The sequence below is a fragment of the Hemicordylus capensis genome, chromosome 2 (assembly GCF_027244095.1).
Source record: "Hemicordylus capensis ecotype Gifberg chromosome 2, rHemCap1.1.pri, whole genome shotgun sequence".
Lineage (NCBI taxonomy): Eukaryota > Metazoa > Chordata > Lepidosauria > Squamata > Cordylidae > Hemicordylus > Hemicordylus capensis.
In genome coordinates this window covers 369,034,360-369,052,709 of record NC_069658.1, presented here as the reverse complement: position 1 = coordinate 369,052,709, position 18,350 = coordinate 369,034,360, and the positions used below count along the sequence as shown (strand labels likewise).

At 43.8% G+C, this 18,350-nt stretch overlaps 1 protein-coding gene across 6 annotated transcripts in view; it reads right to left on the bottom strand.

Moving 5' to 3' along the window:
- The window catches only part of SLIT3 (slit guidance ligand 3), a 731,964-nt gene that overhangs the window by 68,671 nt on the left and 644,943 nt on the right, over positions 1–18,350 (bottom strand). For all 6 annotated transcript variants that reach the window (XM_053288108.1, XM_053288109.1, XM_053288110.1 and 3 more), the window contains 2 exons: positions 18,123–18,220; positions 9,020–9,159 (listed from right to left, as the gene is read on the bottom strand). In XM_053288108.1, the coding sequence (XP_053144083.1) occupies positions 9,020–9,159; positions 18,123–18,220 (238 nt within the window). The remainder of the gene's footprint in view (positions 1–9,019; positions 9,160–18,122; positions 18,221–18,350) is intronic.

The window sequence follows — 18,350 nt, the reverse complement described above, 5'->3', positions numbered from 1 at the left end:
TATATATATATATATAAAAGGATAGTGGGCAGGGGTCTGCGAAGAGAGGGGTTGTGAGGCAGGAAAGAGCTCCTTCAGGAGAAGGAGGCTACTGTTGAGTAAATTAGATGAGGAAACAAGATGGACAAGATCTGTTAAGTCAAGAAGGGAGAGAGAGAGAAAGAGAGAAAGGAAGGAGGGAAGAAAGAGAGAGAGGGGGGAAGACTGAGTGGAGGATAGAGAAAGAGAGAAAAAGAAGGGAGGGGAAGAGAAAAAGAAGGAAGGGGGAGGGACGGGCCCGAGCCTGTCAGTGGTCTGAGGGGAACGAGTGGCCATGGTGGCAGGGGCGTAACTACCATTAGGCAAGGGGAGGCAGTCGTCTTGGGGCCCCACTCGTCTTGGGGCCCCACTGCCTCGAGGGGTCCCCCAGAGGCACATCACATGACTCCCCACCCGCCCATGTTGCATCCCCTATGAATTATGTTGAGTCTCTTGGAGATCGGCAGGAGCAGAGAGTAAAAAAACTAGATTCAATGTGAACTAGATATTCACCATATTCATTATGGGGATGTGAGTGTGAGTGAACGATATATTGTGAAGTGTGTTTGTGTGTGTATATCAGCAAGGGGCCCATTTTAAAATCTGGTCTCTGGGCCCCCTCCAACCTTGCTACGCCCCTGCATGGTGGTGGCGGTTGCGAGGGAGGGCTCGGTCAACTGCTGCTGCTCCTGTGGGGGAGGAGCAGGAGCGGGGCTCAGTGAGGACGGGCTTGGTGAGGATAGGAGGCTAGAGCTTAGCCAATAGGTGCCAGCAACGCTGCAGCTGTGACCAAAAGGGGTGAAGGGGATGGAGTAAAGGGGTGAAAGAGTAACCAAGAGGGGTGAGGGGAGTGGAAGCAATGGGATGGATGCGGCGCAGGAGTTAGGGTGGAGGAGAGATCTCTGAGGTGAGGGGGGCTGTGGCAAGGGGTGAGAGGAGCAATCAAGTACTAGTGTAACTAAGCTGTAACTACTGCTTTCTTAAAAGCTTGTGGAGCAAACCAACAACAACAACAAAACCCACTCTGAAAACCTATATAGAGTTACTTTTATTTAAAAGAGCAGTGATGTACCTAGTCTGGAATTTGCTTCCCAGAAATAAAATGATTTGAAATAAAAATATAGAGCTGAAGAACTAGAAACACAAACATGGTTGAAATTATTATTGAAGGTAGATTACTGTTGTTTTTCCTGAAAGGATGGAGATTGCACATCAAACCAAACTAAATGTATGCCACCATTAGCCATATCATCTTCCCAAGTTATTTAAGTAACAATCAAGGTCACAAAGAAAGCCAAAATAATCATCCATTTAAAACAGATTAAAAGATAAAGTCAAAGAAGAGGTACTTTATGTCAAAGATACTCCTTGATATTTTTGTTGGTTTTATATTTAGTAACCAAGGATACAATTTTGACAATGTTGAAGGAGATTTTGCCATTAGAGTTTTACAGTTATTTTACCATCTATCAAATGCAATATAGCCCTGCTAACTTGGCAAAGAGGCACCTTTTAACGTGGTGATTCTCTTTTATTTAGCAGGAGAAGAGTAACTGGCCCTATCCACCCTAGCACAGTACCTCCAGTGACTGTTGCTGGTGTCTATCTTATGTTTCTTTTTAGAATGTGAGCCCTTTGGGGACAGGGTTCCATCTTATTTGTGTGCTATTTCTCTGTGTAAACCGCCCTGATCCATTTTGGAAGGGCGGTATAGAAATCGAAATAATAATAATAATAATAATAATAATAATAATAATAATAATAATAATAATAATAAATTTGAGAATAAATCTATGAATAAATTTAAGCCCATTTTTAAATTTATGGTATGGGAATCAGTTGTTCTTGATACTCGTGATGATCATATCATTTCTTGAGAACTGAAATACAATTCCTGCATCCTAGTTGGCATCATTTCATATCATTTCAAGAAGGCAGATCTGGCCACTGTTACCCATGCCTTAGTCACGTCACAGCTGGATTACTGTAACACACTCTACATGGGGCTGCCCTTGAAGAATATTCAGAAACTGCAGCTAGTGCAAAATGCACTTAGGATGTTATCCGGAGCTGCTCGCTGGGACCATATTACCTCCATTTTGAAAGAGCTACATTGGCTACCAATCTATTTCAGGATCCAATTCAAGGTGCTGGTTTTGACCTTTAAAGCCCTAAATGGTTTGGGCCCTGGAAGCCTAAGGGACCGCCTGCTTCCAAGGGTTTCTGCCCACCCAATGAGGTAATCAGTGGGGGCCCTGCTCCATGTGCCGACAATGAGGGAGGCTCACCTGTCGTGTACAAGGGACAGGGGCTTCTCAGTAAGGCCCCCCCCCGACTTCTGAATGCTCTCCTTGTGGTCGTCTGCTGTCCAGTCTCCATTAAAGTTTTTAGAAAGCAAGTCAAATCTTGGCTTTTTACCCAGGCCTTTAAATGAGCATTCTGTTTGCTGCTGCTTTGTATCTTATAGTTATATTGTACATGCTTTTAAACTTTTAATTAGATTTGTATTTTTATATTCAATTTTAATTCTTATAGTATAATTAATGTTTTTATTCAATTTTAATTCTTATTGTGTAGTTTTTTTAAAATGGTTTTATATTGTTTTTAAATGTTTTGTAAACTGCCTTGAGATTATTTTAATGAAAGGCAGTATAGAAATTTAACAATACATAAAATAAATATACTGCTGGCAATTAAATTATCCAGTTTTGATATTTTAAAGGAGGAAGGAACAGCATTTTTACCCCATATTAATTCACCTACAAGCCAATTTCTATTAGAAGAAAGAAAGAAAGAAAGAAAGAAAGAAAGAAAGAAAGAAAGAAGGCTGCTACTTGAATATGTGCAAAGTTAATTTCCATTCTGCTCTGGAATGATACAGCTCTCATATTTCACGATACTATGCTTTACTTTCTCTATTCCTCTTTCCAAGCTGAATTTTCCAAGTATTTCATCTGCTCCAAGAGACCTCTGCAATTAAGCTGTCTACTCTTCTATGGAAAATTGCAATCTCAAAAGACAGAGATAAAGAGTGCATCGGGGCCCTAAAATGGGCAAGAGTCATAAGGCAATACATCCCCCCCCGCCCGCCCAGGGGCATAGCAAGGTTGGAGCGGGCCCAGAGACAAAATTTTAAAATGCCCCCTCTCACTGAAGCTCAGCTCATGAAGTAAAGAAATCTTAAATGAGGCTGAATAGTGGTAACAAAAAGCATAGTAAAATATATGTGTGTGTGTCTGTATGACGCAAGTCATTTAATGGTACTAGAGAAAGACATGCTGTTCTGGTAGCTCCATGCTGTTCTGGTAGCTCCTTGCCCTATTATAGTTATGCCCCCGCCCCAGGGATCTCAAAAGAAAATTTCGTGAAATACAAAGTAATGAACTGTGATTCATTCATTTGTGAGCCCTGAACTTGAAATAATGAAGACAAACATTTTTGCAGGTAAATCAACCCTGAAAGCTTTACAAGTGAGCTTTGTTACAAATTTAAGTAGAAAATGACTGAAAACTTTCTTCACAACTTGACTTTTCCTTCCAAGAGCTTTACATCTAAGCTATTTTGAAAGACAGAAATGATCCACTGAAAGCCACTATCAACGGTGAAATCCCTGATTAGGCTCCCATTCAAATTATTTCTAGCAAGACAGTGAAGATGCAGTATCCCATCCAAGGCCTTGCTGGAAAGCATATTTTGCTTAGTTGAATGAAGACCCTTGTGTCATGTTACCTTCCTAGAGAGAGCAAAAAGTGAATGGGTACAACACAATGAGGTTGTTCACACGACTGGGAAGGCAGGTGGCAGGCAGGTCGGGTGGTGGTAAGACTGGCTGAACTCATCTCTCTCCCCCCCCACAAACAAGTGATTCACTGTTGCTGGGAGTGAGGAATGTGCTCCCAGATGATCCACACTGCATAGCACAGTGCAGAACTCCGGAGGCCAGGACAACACATTCTGGATTCCGGATATCCCACAATGCACAGTGTGACATGCGCAATGCATTGCAGTATTCTCCCAGGTGATGAGCGCTCTAGGTGCCCATCTCTATGTCCACTGGGGCTCAACACAGCCCCAGCGAACACACGATCCTGGAGCCCGGGTAAAGGGCTCGATCGAGCCTAAACTCCAGCTAAGATCTGGGTTTAAAAGCTGGGCTAGGTGGTGTTGAGGGCCTGATCCCAGCACTTCTCACACACAGCCTAATCCAGGCTGAGCTTCCCCAGATTGGGTTAGGGTGCGCATGAGAAAAACCTCAATAAGAACCACTGGCTCAAAGTACCCTCTCCAGTTGAGTTCAAGCATGTGAATGGTTTCTGGCAGAAAGATGGTTAAAAGCAACAATTACTTTTCATTCAGATTTAAGAGTTTTCCCAGCTAACTATTTACAAAGATATCCCAAATGGGCCCCAAACAACATTTTAAGAGTTTGGGAAATTTTAGATTTACTTACCAAGCCGCTCAAACCTGATACTTATTAAATCCCATGACATGTAATACACTCCAGCTTACAAGGAGTCTTTCGCTAAGTGTCTGAAGCTCTGAGAGTAACAAGACCAGTTCACGTTTTCATGGTTTAAAAGATGTAGATATTTTCTTACCAACATACAGTGAGTGTATGTAGTAATAATTTGGTGGCTTGTATTCTTAGATCCTTGGGCTAATATAATTCCTACTCATAAAATCAGAGAGAGTAGAGGAAGGGAGGAGAAAAGATCTAAAGCTGAGGACAGATGATAGAGAAAGCATATCTCTAAATATACCATTTCTCAGACCAGAGGTAAGAACTAAGCAACTCTGTTGGAGCTAGATCTATATTTAATGGTATACTTAATGATAAATTGTTAAATTTTATTTTTCCATTAATTTTCAAGACAACTGGGGTGTGTGTGTGATGCAATGTTCCATGAAGTTGTGAAATGGGAGCAGAGTGTAAATGTCAATACATAAAACAAATAAATGTATAACTTGTCTGCTGACATAACTGTCATATGCAGTGCTCTTCTGTTCTAAAGGAGGGATTGCTTTACCACTATTGATATTAGTGGAAACAGGAATCAGTTTTGTTATCAAGACGTGGAACAAATGAACATGTTAAGTGAAGAATTATATAGTTCAGTACAGGTGACCTTGTTATCCGCGGACTCCATATCTGTGGTTTCACATATCTGTGATTGGGTATTAAAGACCCAGTTCATTATCTACGGCTGCCATTTTCCAGCAGAGACCCATTTTGTGGCTCTTAAAAAAAACCCTTTTTGCAAACATGTGACCATTTTTGGGCTTTGGGGGGCACTGCTGGAGACTTGAAGAATAAGGTACTGAGCTTTTATTTCGGCCCCCTTGCTTTTTTGGCCCTCTTTTTTTGACTCAAGGTTTTTTTATTTGCAGTTTCTGTATTTGTGCCTATAGGCAAAAACGGAACCCCTGCAAATAACGAGGGCCACCTGTGTTAGTTCTCAACTGTGGTCTGAGAAATGATGTAAGTACAGCCATGGATTAATGGAGAGACAGAGAAGGCATCTGCCTACGGTGGCAAAATTTGAGGAGCGCCTCGGCAAATTTTGCTGCGTCTCTCTGTCACTGGGCGCAGCGGTGGCAGAGGGCAAAAGGAAAGTCCCCACCTTTAATTTTTTAAAAAGCAGTGGCGATGGCAGAAGTAGCTGCTGCGGGGAGGGGGGCATGACCAGGCATGGGGTAAGTTCTCCCTTTTGCCCCCTAAAGATCGCCGCTGAGGGTGGTGGGATGGGGTGCGGTGGTGACTAGTTGCAGGGAGGGGACGCAAGGAAGGGAGAATGCCCCCTTTCTTTTACCTCTGAAAGCCCGCTGCTGTGCCAGTGACAGATGAGCACCTTCCTACTCCCCTTCTCACATGTGAATGCACACACGAGGCAGGCAGGAAGATGGTTAAATGCAGTGAATAGAGACTCCTAGAGAGAGCACAGGAATGGGACTCTACACGGGAGGATGCACTTCCCTTTTCTCTCCCCAAAAGGATCCTTTGCTTTTTCTAACATTAGCATTATCACTGTCCTGGATAGGGGCGGAGCTATCATTTGGCGAACAGGTTCAAAGAACCGGTGCCATGCCCAATCAGGGGCTGCGCTTCGTGGCCCTGACACGCCCCCCGCGTCTGACGTCAGACGCGGGGGTGCTAGTTTAGCATCCGAGTGGGGGCTGCCCAGTCCCTTTGGGAACTAAACTAAGGCTGGCGCTGCATTTGCAGCGCCAGCCAGGAGTGGCTCTTCCCTGCTAAGGCAGGGAAAAGCTGCTTCTGGCTGTAGCTCCTGAAGGGGCTGCACGGCCCCTTCAGGAGTTAAAAGGCTGTGCTGCGAAAGCAGCAGCAGCCTTAGTTTAACTCCCGAAGGGGCTGCGTGGCCCCTTCAGGAGCTACTTAAGCTGGCGCTGAGTTAAACTCCAACTCCTGAACGGAGCCTCAAGGCTCCATTCGGGAGCCAGACCCCACCCCCCACGTCTGACATCAGACACGGGGGCATGACTAGCCCCACGTCTGATGTCAGATGCATGGAGCTGGGTTAGTGGGGTGGCCGCCACGGCCGCACACAGACTGCCAGTGATACTCTGCTGGTGGTACTGAAACTGGGTGGGTGCAAAGTGCAGGTTGGTGGCAGCAGCCAGCAGGTGAGGGAGGTTGGGGAATGCCCAGGGACAGAGGCTGCAGGTTTGGAGGGGCTGGAGGCAATGAAGGATCTCCCGGTCCTGCTTTTGCATAGGTGAACTGCTTCTCCCAATGCCCCTGCCCCGTTCAGCCATAGCTTCAGCTTCTGCAGACCTGAAGAAAGACCTTCAGGATGATAATCTGACAGGCAGAGAGAGGGATCAGAGGGGCTTAGGGGAACTGAAAGATCTCTGCTTCTTTTCTGGTCAGGATTATCCAAGGGGTAAAAAAACAACAACACCCCGATAGATTCAAAGGTTCTATTTGGATGAAAGAGGGGCTGTGCATTGGGACAAAAACACACACACACACACCTTCCTGCACAGCCCCAGCCCCTTGAGAAAACATGACATTGGGAATTCCCACTCATTTGGTATCGGGGAAAGCAAAGGGCATGTTGGGTGCAAAGGAGTGGGGTCCTTCCTCTTCCCCTCCTCCCAAGTGAGATAGTCTGCTGCCCACACAGCAGCAGGCCTTTAGAGGTAAAAGAAAGGGAGCACTCTCCCCTCCTTGCCCCCCTCCCTGCAACCAGCTGCGACCACCGCGCCCCATTCCACTGCTCTCAGCAGCGATCTTTAGCGGGCAAAAGGGGGAACTTTCCCTCGCCTGGTCACCCCCCTCCCCACAGCTACTGCAGAGCCACATCTTTAAAAATTAAAGTAAAAGGTGTGGGGGGGCCTTTCCTCTCACCCCCTCCCCACAGTACTGCCGCCATACAGAGGCTGCGTGTGTGTGTTTTTTTTAAAGGACGACAAATCATTTTTGCCTATAAGCGGCAAAAAGGTTAATCTGCTCCCGTATAAGTACCTAAGAGCAGACCTTTTGGGTCAGACCAAAGGTGATCTAGTCAGGTATCTTGCTTCTCAGAGTGGCCTACCAGATACCTTCAAGAAATCCTCAAATAGGGCTTGAGGACAATATGCTATTGGCCTCTTTTCCCAGCCTCTGTTAATTAGAGGCATATTGCCTTTCAGTCTAGAAATGCAGCCATCATGACTAACAGTGGTCGACAGATTTATCTGAGATCAACACACTTGTAAAGACCTGAGCTAAAATACAACACAGCTTTAACCAACCAGTTACCATTTTGTTATGATTTATTTAACTGCAGCTTTAAAATTATAATGCATGATTTACAACGGTACACAAATACACAATTAAATTTGGGCTATACAGAAAGGTTATGCAGAAAAGAGGGCTATGCAGAAAGATTGCTCATTACCTGCTACTTACCCTTACCAGTGTTCTATTGTTGGAGGAGTATTCTATTATTTATTCTATTCTATTCAGTATTCTATTGTTGGAAAAAGCAGTGCATAAAACCACTTTCTCCCCCCATCCCATTATTTTAATTAAAAGACAGTATGTCAACATCAGATAGCTAATGCATAAGATGTACATATCAGGCGGTATAAAAATATGATAAATAAATAAAATAAATAATGCATGCTGAAAGGCCTGGCCAAATAAAAAGGTCTTTGTCTGGTGTCAGAAAGAAATCCGGTTTCTAACCAAGGAAGCCTTCCTGGAGAGTATATTCCACAATTTTTGCATCCCCATTAAATCCAATGGGTTAGGCACACCTTATTCTGCATAGGATCCAGTTGTTAGGCTCCTTTCCATTATGGCTGAATTGAGATAATTAAGACCATGGTATTCCTAAGTGCCTCAGCATCTTCCTCATTCTGAAAAACATTTGGAAGCCAAGATTAATCCTTGGCTTCATGTGACATCTCAAACCCTTGGGAGCACATGCTCTCCCCTCTTTTCTTCATACATGAGTCTCAGAAGAATTATTTATGTATTTATGTATTTATTTATTTATCTATCCAATTTGTATACCGCCCCAAATGTCTGTCTCTGGGTGGAAGTAAATTAGCTAGAAATCAGCCAGGATTGGTTGGTTGTGACATCCAAACTGAGAGATCATGGTTTAGAATAAATCTTCGTTGGAATAAATCAGGGTTGGTGGGTTCAGATGTTGTGACCAATCATGAGTTGTTTCTTACCTCAACTAGAAGTAGAATTCTTCTGAGGTTTATGTGCATAAGGGAGGGCATAGTGAGCTTTCTCAAAGCTATGAGACATCGTGCAAAGACAAAGTTTTATCTTCACTTTGCATGATGCCTAAACAGCCCAGCAAGTTACATGCAGACATAAGTTAGGCTACTTTTGCCTCCACCTAGCTTTTGAATTTACATTTTTTTCTGCAGCTGTCTACATCTTACCTGGCACCTGTTGTCTGTTAGTAGGGCTAAAATGGAACACTCCTGGAATGTTTCCCAGAATTCTAACACTATTTATCTAGCAGTGGTGTTTGCTTACCTGTATAGTTAGGGAGACACAGGCAAGCATAATTGTTTATTCCATCCATACACGTTGAGTTGTTCTCACAATCATTATCATCACAATCATCTGGATTAATCTCACATTTCTTCCCTTCGAACCCAAGAGGACAGGAACAACTTTTAATAAATGATTAGAGAAGAGGAAGAAAATTTGCATTAGATTGAAATAAGCTGGAAATAGGCAGAACATACAATATATATCTACGCATTGACTAAGTTCAGGTGGTGTTGAACTAGGATGCTTTCTCCTGAAATCACTCCCTTGAAATTGCTATTTGCCCTGGGAGAGAAGCTGCTATTTTCTCTTGCCCTGAAATAATATCTCTCCGAATGCAGTGAACGTGCCTTCAAACCACTTTCACTATACCCTGTCTGTTTTTTTCTTTTAGAACACTTTCAAAAGTTTAGAATACGGTGTGGATTCTGTTAACACTAAAAACACAACTGAATTGTGGATGTAGCTGTAGTTCTATTTCTCCCCCTTTCCTCAGCCCTTCAGATCCTCCTTGAAAACCCCAGTCCCCTTAACTTGTGAGGGAAGGCTGATGATTATGTTCAGGGCTTAGGAAATGCACTCGTCTACTCATCAGTGATGAGTGCAAAATGAAGGCAGATGAGTGTAAATGCCTCCTTCCATTCCCTACCCCGCAGCCTCAATCCTTGTGCTATCATGGGCGGGGCGGGGCGGGGGGGGCAGGGGAGCATCCAGTCACTCACAGAGGCAGCCCCTTCTCCTCTTGAGCAGGTTTCTTTGAGGCTTGGAGACAAACCACAACAGAGGAATCCAAGCCGTGAGAGAGGAAAGCAGAGGGGAATGAGGGATTGCCTCTGCAACTGGACTCTGCCTAAGAGGAGAGCCCAATTGCCAAGGCAAGTGCCTCCAAATTGGTTTTCTCTGTCATATTTAGCTGCCATGGATGAAAACAGGTCAGATGCACTTGTCTCCTTGACCGGGCTCTCCCTGTAGGCAAAGCCCAGTTGTGGAGGCAGCCCCCTTCCCCCTCTGCTTTTCTCATTGAACCCAGGCGTGGAAGAAAGCAGAGAGGGAGAGAGCCCAGTCACCAAGGCAAGAGTTTATGTCTTATGTTTATGCAACGTGATAGTGCACAAAACTGGATTTCCCAGTTCGGCTCAGATCTGGAGTGAATTCGAGCTGACATGGCCTGCCCCACCCCAGTTTTGGCCCAGATGAAGCAGACTCGGTTCAAGTTTGAACCAAACTGGCTCAAAGTTATACTGGTAAAAGGGAATCCGATAAGAATTTGCCTATAATAGTATGGGGAGGAGGGGAGGGTGTTCTTCCCTACAATGTATTTACAAGTATGAGCCATGCAAATTGCCTCTGCGCATTTAGTGACCTCCATGCCTGTGCAGAGGCCCAAACCAAGGCCGAACCATCACAGACAACTCAGGGGGAGGCGGGCGGGTGCGGGGGGGGGAGCTGCAGCTGCTGTGGCTCATACATATCAGTACATTTTAACTCCCCTCCTGCCCCATCTATATGTAGGCAAGGCCCCCTGCTGCTGCCTGTACTGGAAAAGGGGAATCCTCACCAGATTCCCCTTTACCAGTATAGCTTCGAGCTGGCTCGGTTCAGCTCAAACTCGGGTTCAATCCCAAACCTGTTGAGCCAAGCCGGCTCAACATCAAGTCCAGCTCAAACCGAGCCAGCTTGCATACACCTACAATGTGGCAAGCTAGAGTAGCTTCTTCCCAACAGCACACATGTACCAACATAGAACCATTTGACAAGTAACATTTGTATCCAGCTGGTGAACTGAGTCAACATTCCTGGACCCTTGATCATGTCCATGCATGCACACAGGAACACACACAGGAAAACACTGAACTGATATGTGAGAGAACACTACAGTAACTGAGGGAGACTCCACAGGAGTTTGTCTCTCCTAAAAAAGTCTGAGATTAGAAGAGAGAAAAAAGTGTTCCATGAAATAAAAAAAACAGAGGAAGCAAATGAAATAAAGAGAAGCAATATTACGATTGCTGAGTAAAATACTTGCGATTACTTCAAAATTATGTGCAGCAGGGCGAGGGCAATCCTCCTAAGGTTAGGATGATTTAATTTTTTTAACAGGGATATGGACAAAAAGGCAGGAAGGCAGTGCAGTATAGCAAAACAAACGTGAATGCATACGGATAATGTGACAAGCAGAGAGCGTTTAAAAAAAACACACAACCCAAAACCAAAACACCACTAGAACTATTGAAACTGATGATGAGGAAGAGTCCTGACACTTCTCAACCTACACTAAGCACTCATAGGTCATGATAGCTGGAAGGGATAAATCTTTAGAAGGTCTGACTGAAAACAAACTGCTTGAATCAATTCCACTTAAAGCACACTACATCAGTATGAAATATTTTCTTTGCCTGTCTTTTACCTCATTAGTACCAATAAAAAACGTCCTCTTTCTGACCCTGTAGAGATACACAGGATCACAAGAGGCAGATAAGAAAAGAGAGGAAGAGCTGGCACAGCATCTTTGGCAGCCAAAAAAGGGTGTGAGTAGGAGGGGGGGAGGATAAAAGAACTCTAATTAAATAAAGTGATCCATTCATCATGTCTCCAGTTTCCAGTACAAAACCCCATTTTTCAGGGGTTTATAACTCAGCTATAAAAATGTGCTCTAGGCTGCAACCTGGCAGACAAGGACTCAGTTTTGGGAGTACAGATTCATTCTTTCAATTTAAAAGAAAAGAAAAATAAAGAGTGTTATGGTGGTGGTTTTTGTTTTCTATTTCTGCGTGCCACATTCTGACTTGAACAGGTAATATATACAATTAATAATATAATATGAATAAGGACTCTGGCAATTAGCTGGAGAACTGTAAACAATATTCATTTGCCTCTACTAACAAACAGTGCCCCTGCCTTTAGTTATATTCTTTGGATGTGTGTGTGCACAAAAAATTAAACAATCTGCAATGCAATCTGAGTTCCAGAATGTAGCTGTGCCATCTATGGGTACATGTTCAGAAGACCAATTTACTATCAGTTAAGCACAGAAAACAAGAGATTCTGTCCTCCCCTCCATGTGCCGCATCAAGGTTCCAGGGAGGGCAAAGGTAATTAATTAGCCATAAGCTGGGACTCAGCAAACCAAAAAGATTCAGAGGGTGGTTTCACATGAATTGCTGAAAGGAAGGAAGGGTGGGAAATGTTGGAATTGGCAATGCACACTTCCAGTGGATGCACTGCCCACCCAAGTCTGGTTCCTGAGATTCTCTGCCTGACATTCTCCCAACTTGTGTAACTAAGAGTTGAAGTCAGGCAGAGAATCTCACGAGAATGTTGGGTGAACGACGCAGGCAGGAGTGGAGGGAGGGCAGCAGAGGCCCGGGTTCAGCCCACCACTGTGCCCCCTCCAGCCCCAACCCCTGTGTCAGACGTCAGCATCTGAAGTCAGACGCAGGGAGTGAAGTTGAGCCATGCCTGCGTCTGACGTTAGATGCAGGTGGGGGGGAGTTTAGCTTGCAAATGGGGCTGCACCTCACTTGTGGTGGATCATGCAAAGCTGCCCAAAGACAAGTTTAATCTACAAGGACAGAACTATTGATATTAAATAGAATTGACTTCCAGAAAAAACTACGATAAAGAAGAAATTCTTCAAATTTGAATCAGTAATGACAGAGGAGACAAACTCTGAAAACTTGAGGAGTACAGAATTAGATACTAGAGGCAGTGCATTTAGACCAAATTAACAATTGATTTCCAATTAAGAAAGAGATATTTCCTCTCCCAGGCTTGGCTGTGATTTTATACTTTGCAAATTTAGTAGCTGGATTGAAGTATTTGGACAGAGTGTGTGTTACAGGGAAGAGAGTGTTATAACTTTATAAGGGGTGTGTGTGTGTGTAATTTTCCTGCAGATCTGTGAACTGGATTATTCAAACACAGAATTCTAAAAGGTGCCTTAATAGTTTGGTGGTGGTACAGCAAACACTCTGCAGGGAGAAGGACCCTGGTTCAATTTCTGGCATGTCCAGATAGAGCAAGGACAGATCACTGCTTGAAACACTGAAGGGTTTCAAGTTTCATTATTTTCCATAGCACATTGAGTGGTTGGTCTTTAGAATTACTGAAAGATGTGAATGATCATGAACAGTTTTTGTGGTTAAAAACTGGTAATGTAGGCCTTAGACTAGGAAATGTTAAAGGAGGAAGTCCATTTAATGCAATAAATTGTTGCCTACATAAATTTAAGACACAATAAGGCATGGCTGTAATATTCAAGGGCAACAAGCACAGTGGTTGAGTTTTGCATGCAGAAGGTCCAAGGTTCAGTTCTTGGCATGTCTAGGTAGTGCTGAGAAAGAGATTTGCCTGAAATCCTTGACAGCTGCTGCCACCAGTGTAGACAATACTGAGCTAGATGGTCTGACATAGTAGAAGGCAGTTCAGGGACGGAGCCACCATTGAGTCAACGGGTTCAAAGAACCCGGGCTGTCACCCCCAGGGGCTGCACCTCACAGCCCCAGACACAAACCCTGCATCTGACGTCAGATGCGGGGGTGGGTGGGTTATTTCTCTCCTAAATGGGGCCGCGCTGAAATTGGTCCACGCTGCACTGGCCGTGCGGCCGGAATGACTTTCCTTGGCAGGGAGAGTCACTCCAGTTGTACTGCCAATGCAGCAGGGTCGATCTCCCTCCCAAATGGGGCCATGCGGCAGATCTGTGCGGCCCCGTTTGGGATGGAGATTGGCTTGCGCTGCATTAGCAGTGCAGCTGGAAAGGCTCTCTCTGCCTTTAAAGGCAGGGAGAATCACTCCTGCCCTCGCTGCCAACACATCAGGGCTATCTCCCTCCCAAATGGGACTGTGCAGCCCCGTTTGGGAGTGAGACCACACCCCTGTGTCTGATGTCAGATGCAGGGAGAGGGGCCATGGGGCTACAGCAGTGGCTTAACAGAGGCCACCACCAGACTCCCTCCACCCCTGAGGCAGTTTCTTATGTTCACTGTAACTGGGCAGACCATTTAGGAAGATGCTTCACACAACCTCCCATTTGATGCACACCCTATGAACTCTATTTTTAAAAAGTTACCATGCTGCTACCAAATATATGAAGCAGATCAATATGAGCCTTTAAGGTGCCAGAGAACTGTGTGCCTTTTCACTAAGGAACATGTATCTCAGTCAAGGGCCATGAATATATAGCTTTTTAGAGGCATTTCTTTTAAAACAATTTGAAATGGCTGGCTGCACTAAAAATACTAAGTTATATTAGCATGCTCTGATCAAGTGATTTACTATTTGGATGAGATGAACATTGGCCAGATGTACTGTAGTTTACAAATCAGCTGTTGTGTTCAAAACAGGTTTTTTTCAGGGAATGTTTTAGGGCCTTTTGGCTAAGGAGCTATGCACACCTGCACATCAACTGGACAGACTCAATAGCCCATAAACACTGAACTCATCAGTCAACTATGGAACATTAACACTGCAAAATCTATTAGTTCAAGGTGGGTTGTGTTTTTTTAAAGTCCTTAAGTTAGTTCTTTATTATTGGAAGGAAAAGGCAAAAAGTGTTGCAGACTGATGTGCTCCAACTATAGAAATAACATTTACAATTAGCATAGGAGCAATATAGGTTTTATCACAATGGGCACAATCCAGGCAAAACGAAATACGTTTAAGTCTCATTTCAATGAATTAGTTAAACACAAATTTAAACCTTTCTCACGAAATCAGTAGGACTTAAAAGTGCTTCATGTCAGCTTGATTGTGCCCAATGCCATCAAGATTTCAGCAATGATCAACTACCGATCTAAAGATAGGATTTACTAACCATTGTCACAGCAAAGAAAGAAGTAGGTAATAATGGTGTTAATATAAAGAGAATACCTGTCTGATATTTTTGCCACCACTATTTCCCCTCAGGCAACCTTTTACTCAAAGGAGTGCAAACACATGTGATTTGAACATCTATATTGGTGAGTATTACATTTAGATTTTATCCTTCGGTATCTCAATTCCAAGGATTGTATGTACTCTTATAATCCTACATTTGTACTCTTATAATCCTACATTTTATAATCCATAAAATAGCTTCTCAAGCTGTATCTGCTAAAATGTCTACAGACAACTAGAATCAAAACTCTATTTGGAATTTCAATCACTAAAGCTTAGTCTTGGAGAACGTAAATAGAAACTGTGAAATGGGTACACCAAGTCTCATTTGCACACACCCTTTGCACCTTTTATCACAAAAGAGTAATAAACATTTTAAATTACATTAATACATAAAAGGAAAGGCAATTATTTCAAAAAGAAAATTAAATGATTAACAATTAAAAGCATAAACAAGGTTTTGATTAAGAATTCCAGCTGATCCCATGCTCTTTGCTGACACTGTTGTGGCAGCCTGTTACAACAGTAAACATGAGAAGTGGAATCACCTGCTGTTTGGGCCCCTTATGCTACCAAGGCTCAGCAGGAGAAAGGAGGGTGTGAGGATGGAGTTTCATTCATAACAGGGGGAATTTCCTGGTTTATGTCACCACCTTACCATTACTTAAAAGATAAATTTTTCTTGTCTGTGACTACAAGAACCCAGGAGTTAAATCACTTGGCATTTAATATGGAGGAATGCTTTGGCTTAAGTTTCCTTTTACAAGAGCAAAGATTTGATAAGTTTGGCAGCTGAGTTTGTGTATTAATATGTTTCCCTGGGAGGAGGGAAATGTATAGAATAAATAATTTCTTTTGCAGGCCACACAACAGAAAATTCCAAAGGGGCCTTCTCCTTATAGCATTTCAGACACACAGCATAATACATGAGAAAATAGTCTTTCATCTTGAGCCACAAAGGATCCTGGAAGGCAATTCATTCTGTTGCCTGCAGGAGCTGGATGGTGACTAGAAAAAAAAAAAGATACCAAGCATTTGAGCACAATAGTTACTTCCTGACTGTCTCAGGGTACCATCCAGACCTTTAGTGTAGTGATGCACTGTCACTGGAAGTTCCTTCTGTGAACAGAAAGAGAACTGGATTCTCACAAAGGGTCTTTGTTAGGGATGTGCACACCGGTCCGGAAGTTCAGGGGTTCGGTTTGGAGGTTCGGGGCTTCAGGATCGAACCAAACCCCACCCTGGTTCTGTCCGGACCGGAACCGAACCTCCAGACAAGTCCGCAAATTGTACATTTTTTAAAAAATGAATGAATAAATAAAAATACCTCTAGCCCCTTTGGGGGGCTTCCTGCATGCCGTGTGTGTTTGTGTGTCCCCCCGCAAAGGTTTCCCTTCCCCCTGCTGGCCTCTTAAATCACTGCCGTGGCCGGGTAAAATGATTCTTTTCAGCCCGTTTGGGCCTCCATAAGTATGTGCAGTGGCCATTCAGGCTGCCGCCACACATGCATAAATGGCCTCTGCGAGGCCTGGCATGGCCGCCATACACACTTACGGAGGCCTGAACAGGCCAAAAAGAATCATTTTACCCGGCCGCGACGGTGATTTAAGAAGCCGGCAGGGGGAGCGGGAACCTTCATGGACCCCCTCCCCCACGGCCTGCAGGAAGCCCCCTGAAGGGGCTGGAGATATTTATTTATTTATTTAAAAATTGCAAATCCCACCCGGACCGGACTGGGGGGTTCGATGGGGGCCGGACCAAACTTGGCCGGTCTGGTTTGAGCCCAATCCGGGCTCGAACCGAACTGGGCCAGCTGGTTCCGGCACACCCCTAGTCTTTGTGTGAGCAGAACTCTTCTTCCATTCACAAAAAGAGCTTCCACTGGCACTGAACCAAAGATCTAGATGACATTCACAGGGTCATCCTAAATTTTACATGGAAGACATGTGCAGCAGCCTGCTAACTTGTATTGTTTTTTAAATTTAAAAAAGCGGCTGGTTTGAGGAGAGGATCACTGAGTGCCTAAAAAGACCAGTGAGGTGTTTCAGTCCCAAACCATTTAAGGTAAAAAGACTTTTCCAAGGCATTTCCCCAAAGAGAACATGACTGTAATCCAGATGGGATATCGCCAGTGGCGTAGCAAGGTTGGAGTGGGCCCAGAGACAAGATCTGAAAATCCCCCCCCCCCCACTGAAGCTCAGCTCATGAAGTAAAGAAATCTTAAATGAGACTGAATAGAAACAAAAAGCATAGTAAAATTTATATATATATATATATATATATATATATATCTCCTATGTGCCACAATAGAACATCATCCTTAATTATTTCTAAAAAGGGTTTGGAAATTGTGGACGATGCAAGTCATTTAACGGTACTAGAGAAAGACATGCTGTTCTGGTAGCTCCAAGTCTTAACACTCACGTCAATTTTGTAGGATGAATAAAACTGAAGGAAGCCCAGGTGGGTGTGTGGCTGGGGGAGTCAGTCATGTGACTTGCCTCTGGGGGCCCCCCAAGGCAGTAGGCCCCCAGACAACTGTCTCCCCTTGCCCTGTTATAGTTACGCCCTGGATATCGCTAAGGCATTTGTCATCAAGCCAGTATGGGTGCTGCTGGTGCACCAACCAAAATTGGGCAAATGAATTCCTGGACATAGCTTGGGTGTGGATCCAAGCTCATGACTGAATCCAGGAGAATTTTGAGACTGTAAGATTGTGGCTTCAAGAGGAGTGCTATCTCATCCGATAAGGCTATACTTCAATTCCTAGACCTGCAGTTTTACTGATCATGAGCACCTCTGTCTTGTCTGGATTAAATGTCAATTTACCAAATAAATTTGAAGCACACAGGCCTAAATCATGTGATAACCGTATTGTCTAGTTGGGCCTTAAGATTGCCTGTCTCAGAAGAAAAAGATGTCACCGTGAAAATAAATTAGGGCCATATCCCAGCCAAAGTTAAGCACTTTAAAGTACCATTGATTTAAACAGGTCAGATTTAAGAATGTGCTTAATTCTTCCATCGAAATAAATGGGACTGAAACATGCTTAGCTTTGCCTGGGTCATACCTTAATTTAATATCTGTCAGGATTTGCAGTTATGGGGTACTTTTGTATGATAGTCATAGGTTTTCATTATTGTGAAACAGAAAAAGCTAAGTTGCTTCATTCATTATCTTGCTGTTAATGCAATTTGCTTTCAGTTACCTGAATCCATCTTGATTTGTGTCAGTGAGATGGCATGTTCCCCCATTTTGGCATGGATTCTGAATGCAGGCATTAATGGGAGTGGTGCAGTCTCGACCCTGTCAAGAAACGTTCATGACAATTTGTTATTTTCTCTCTCTCTCTCTCTCTCTCTCTCTCTCTCTCTCTCTCTCTCTCTCTCTCTCTCTCTCACACACACACACACACACACACACACACACACACACA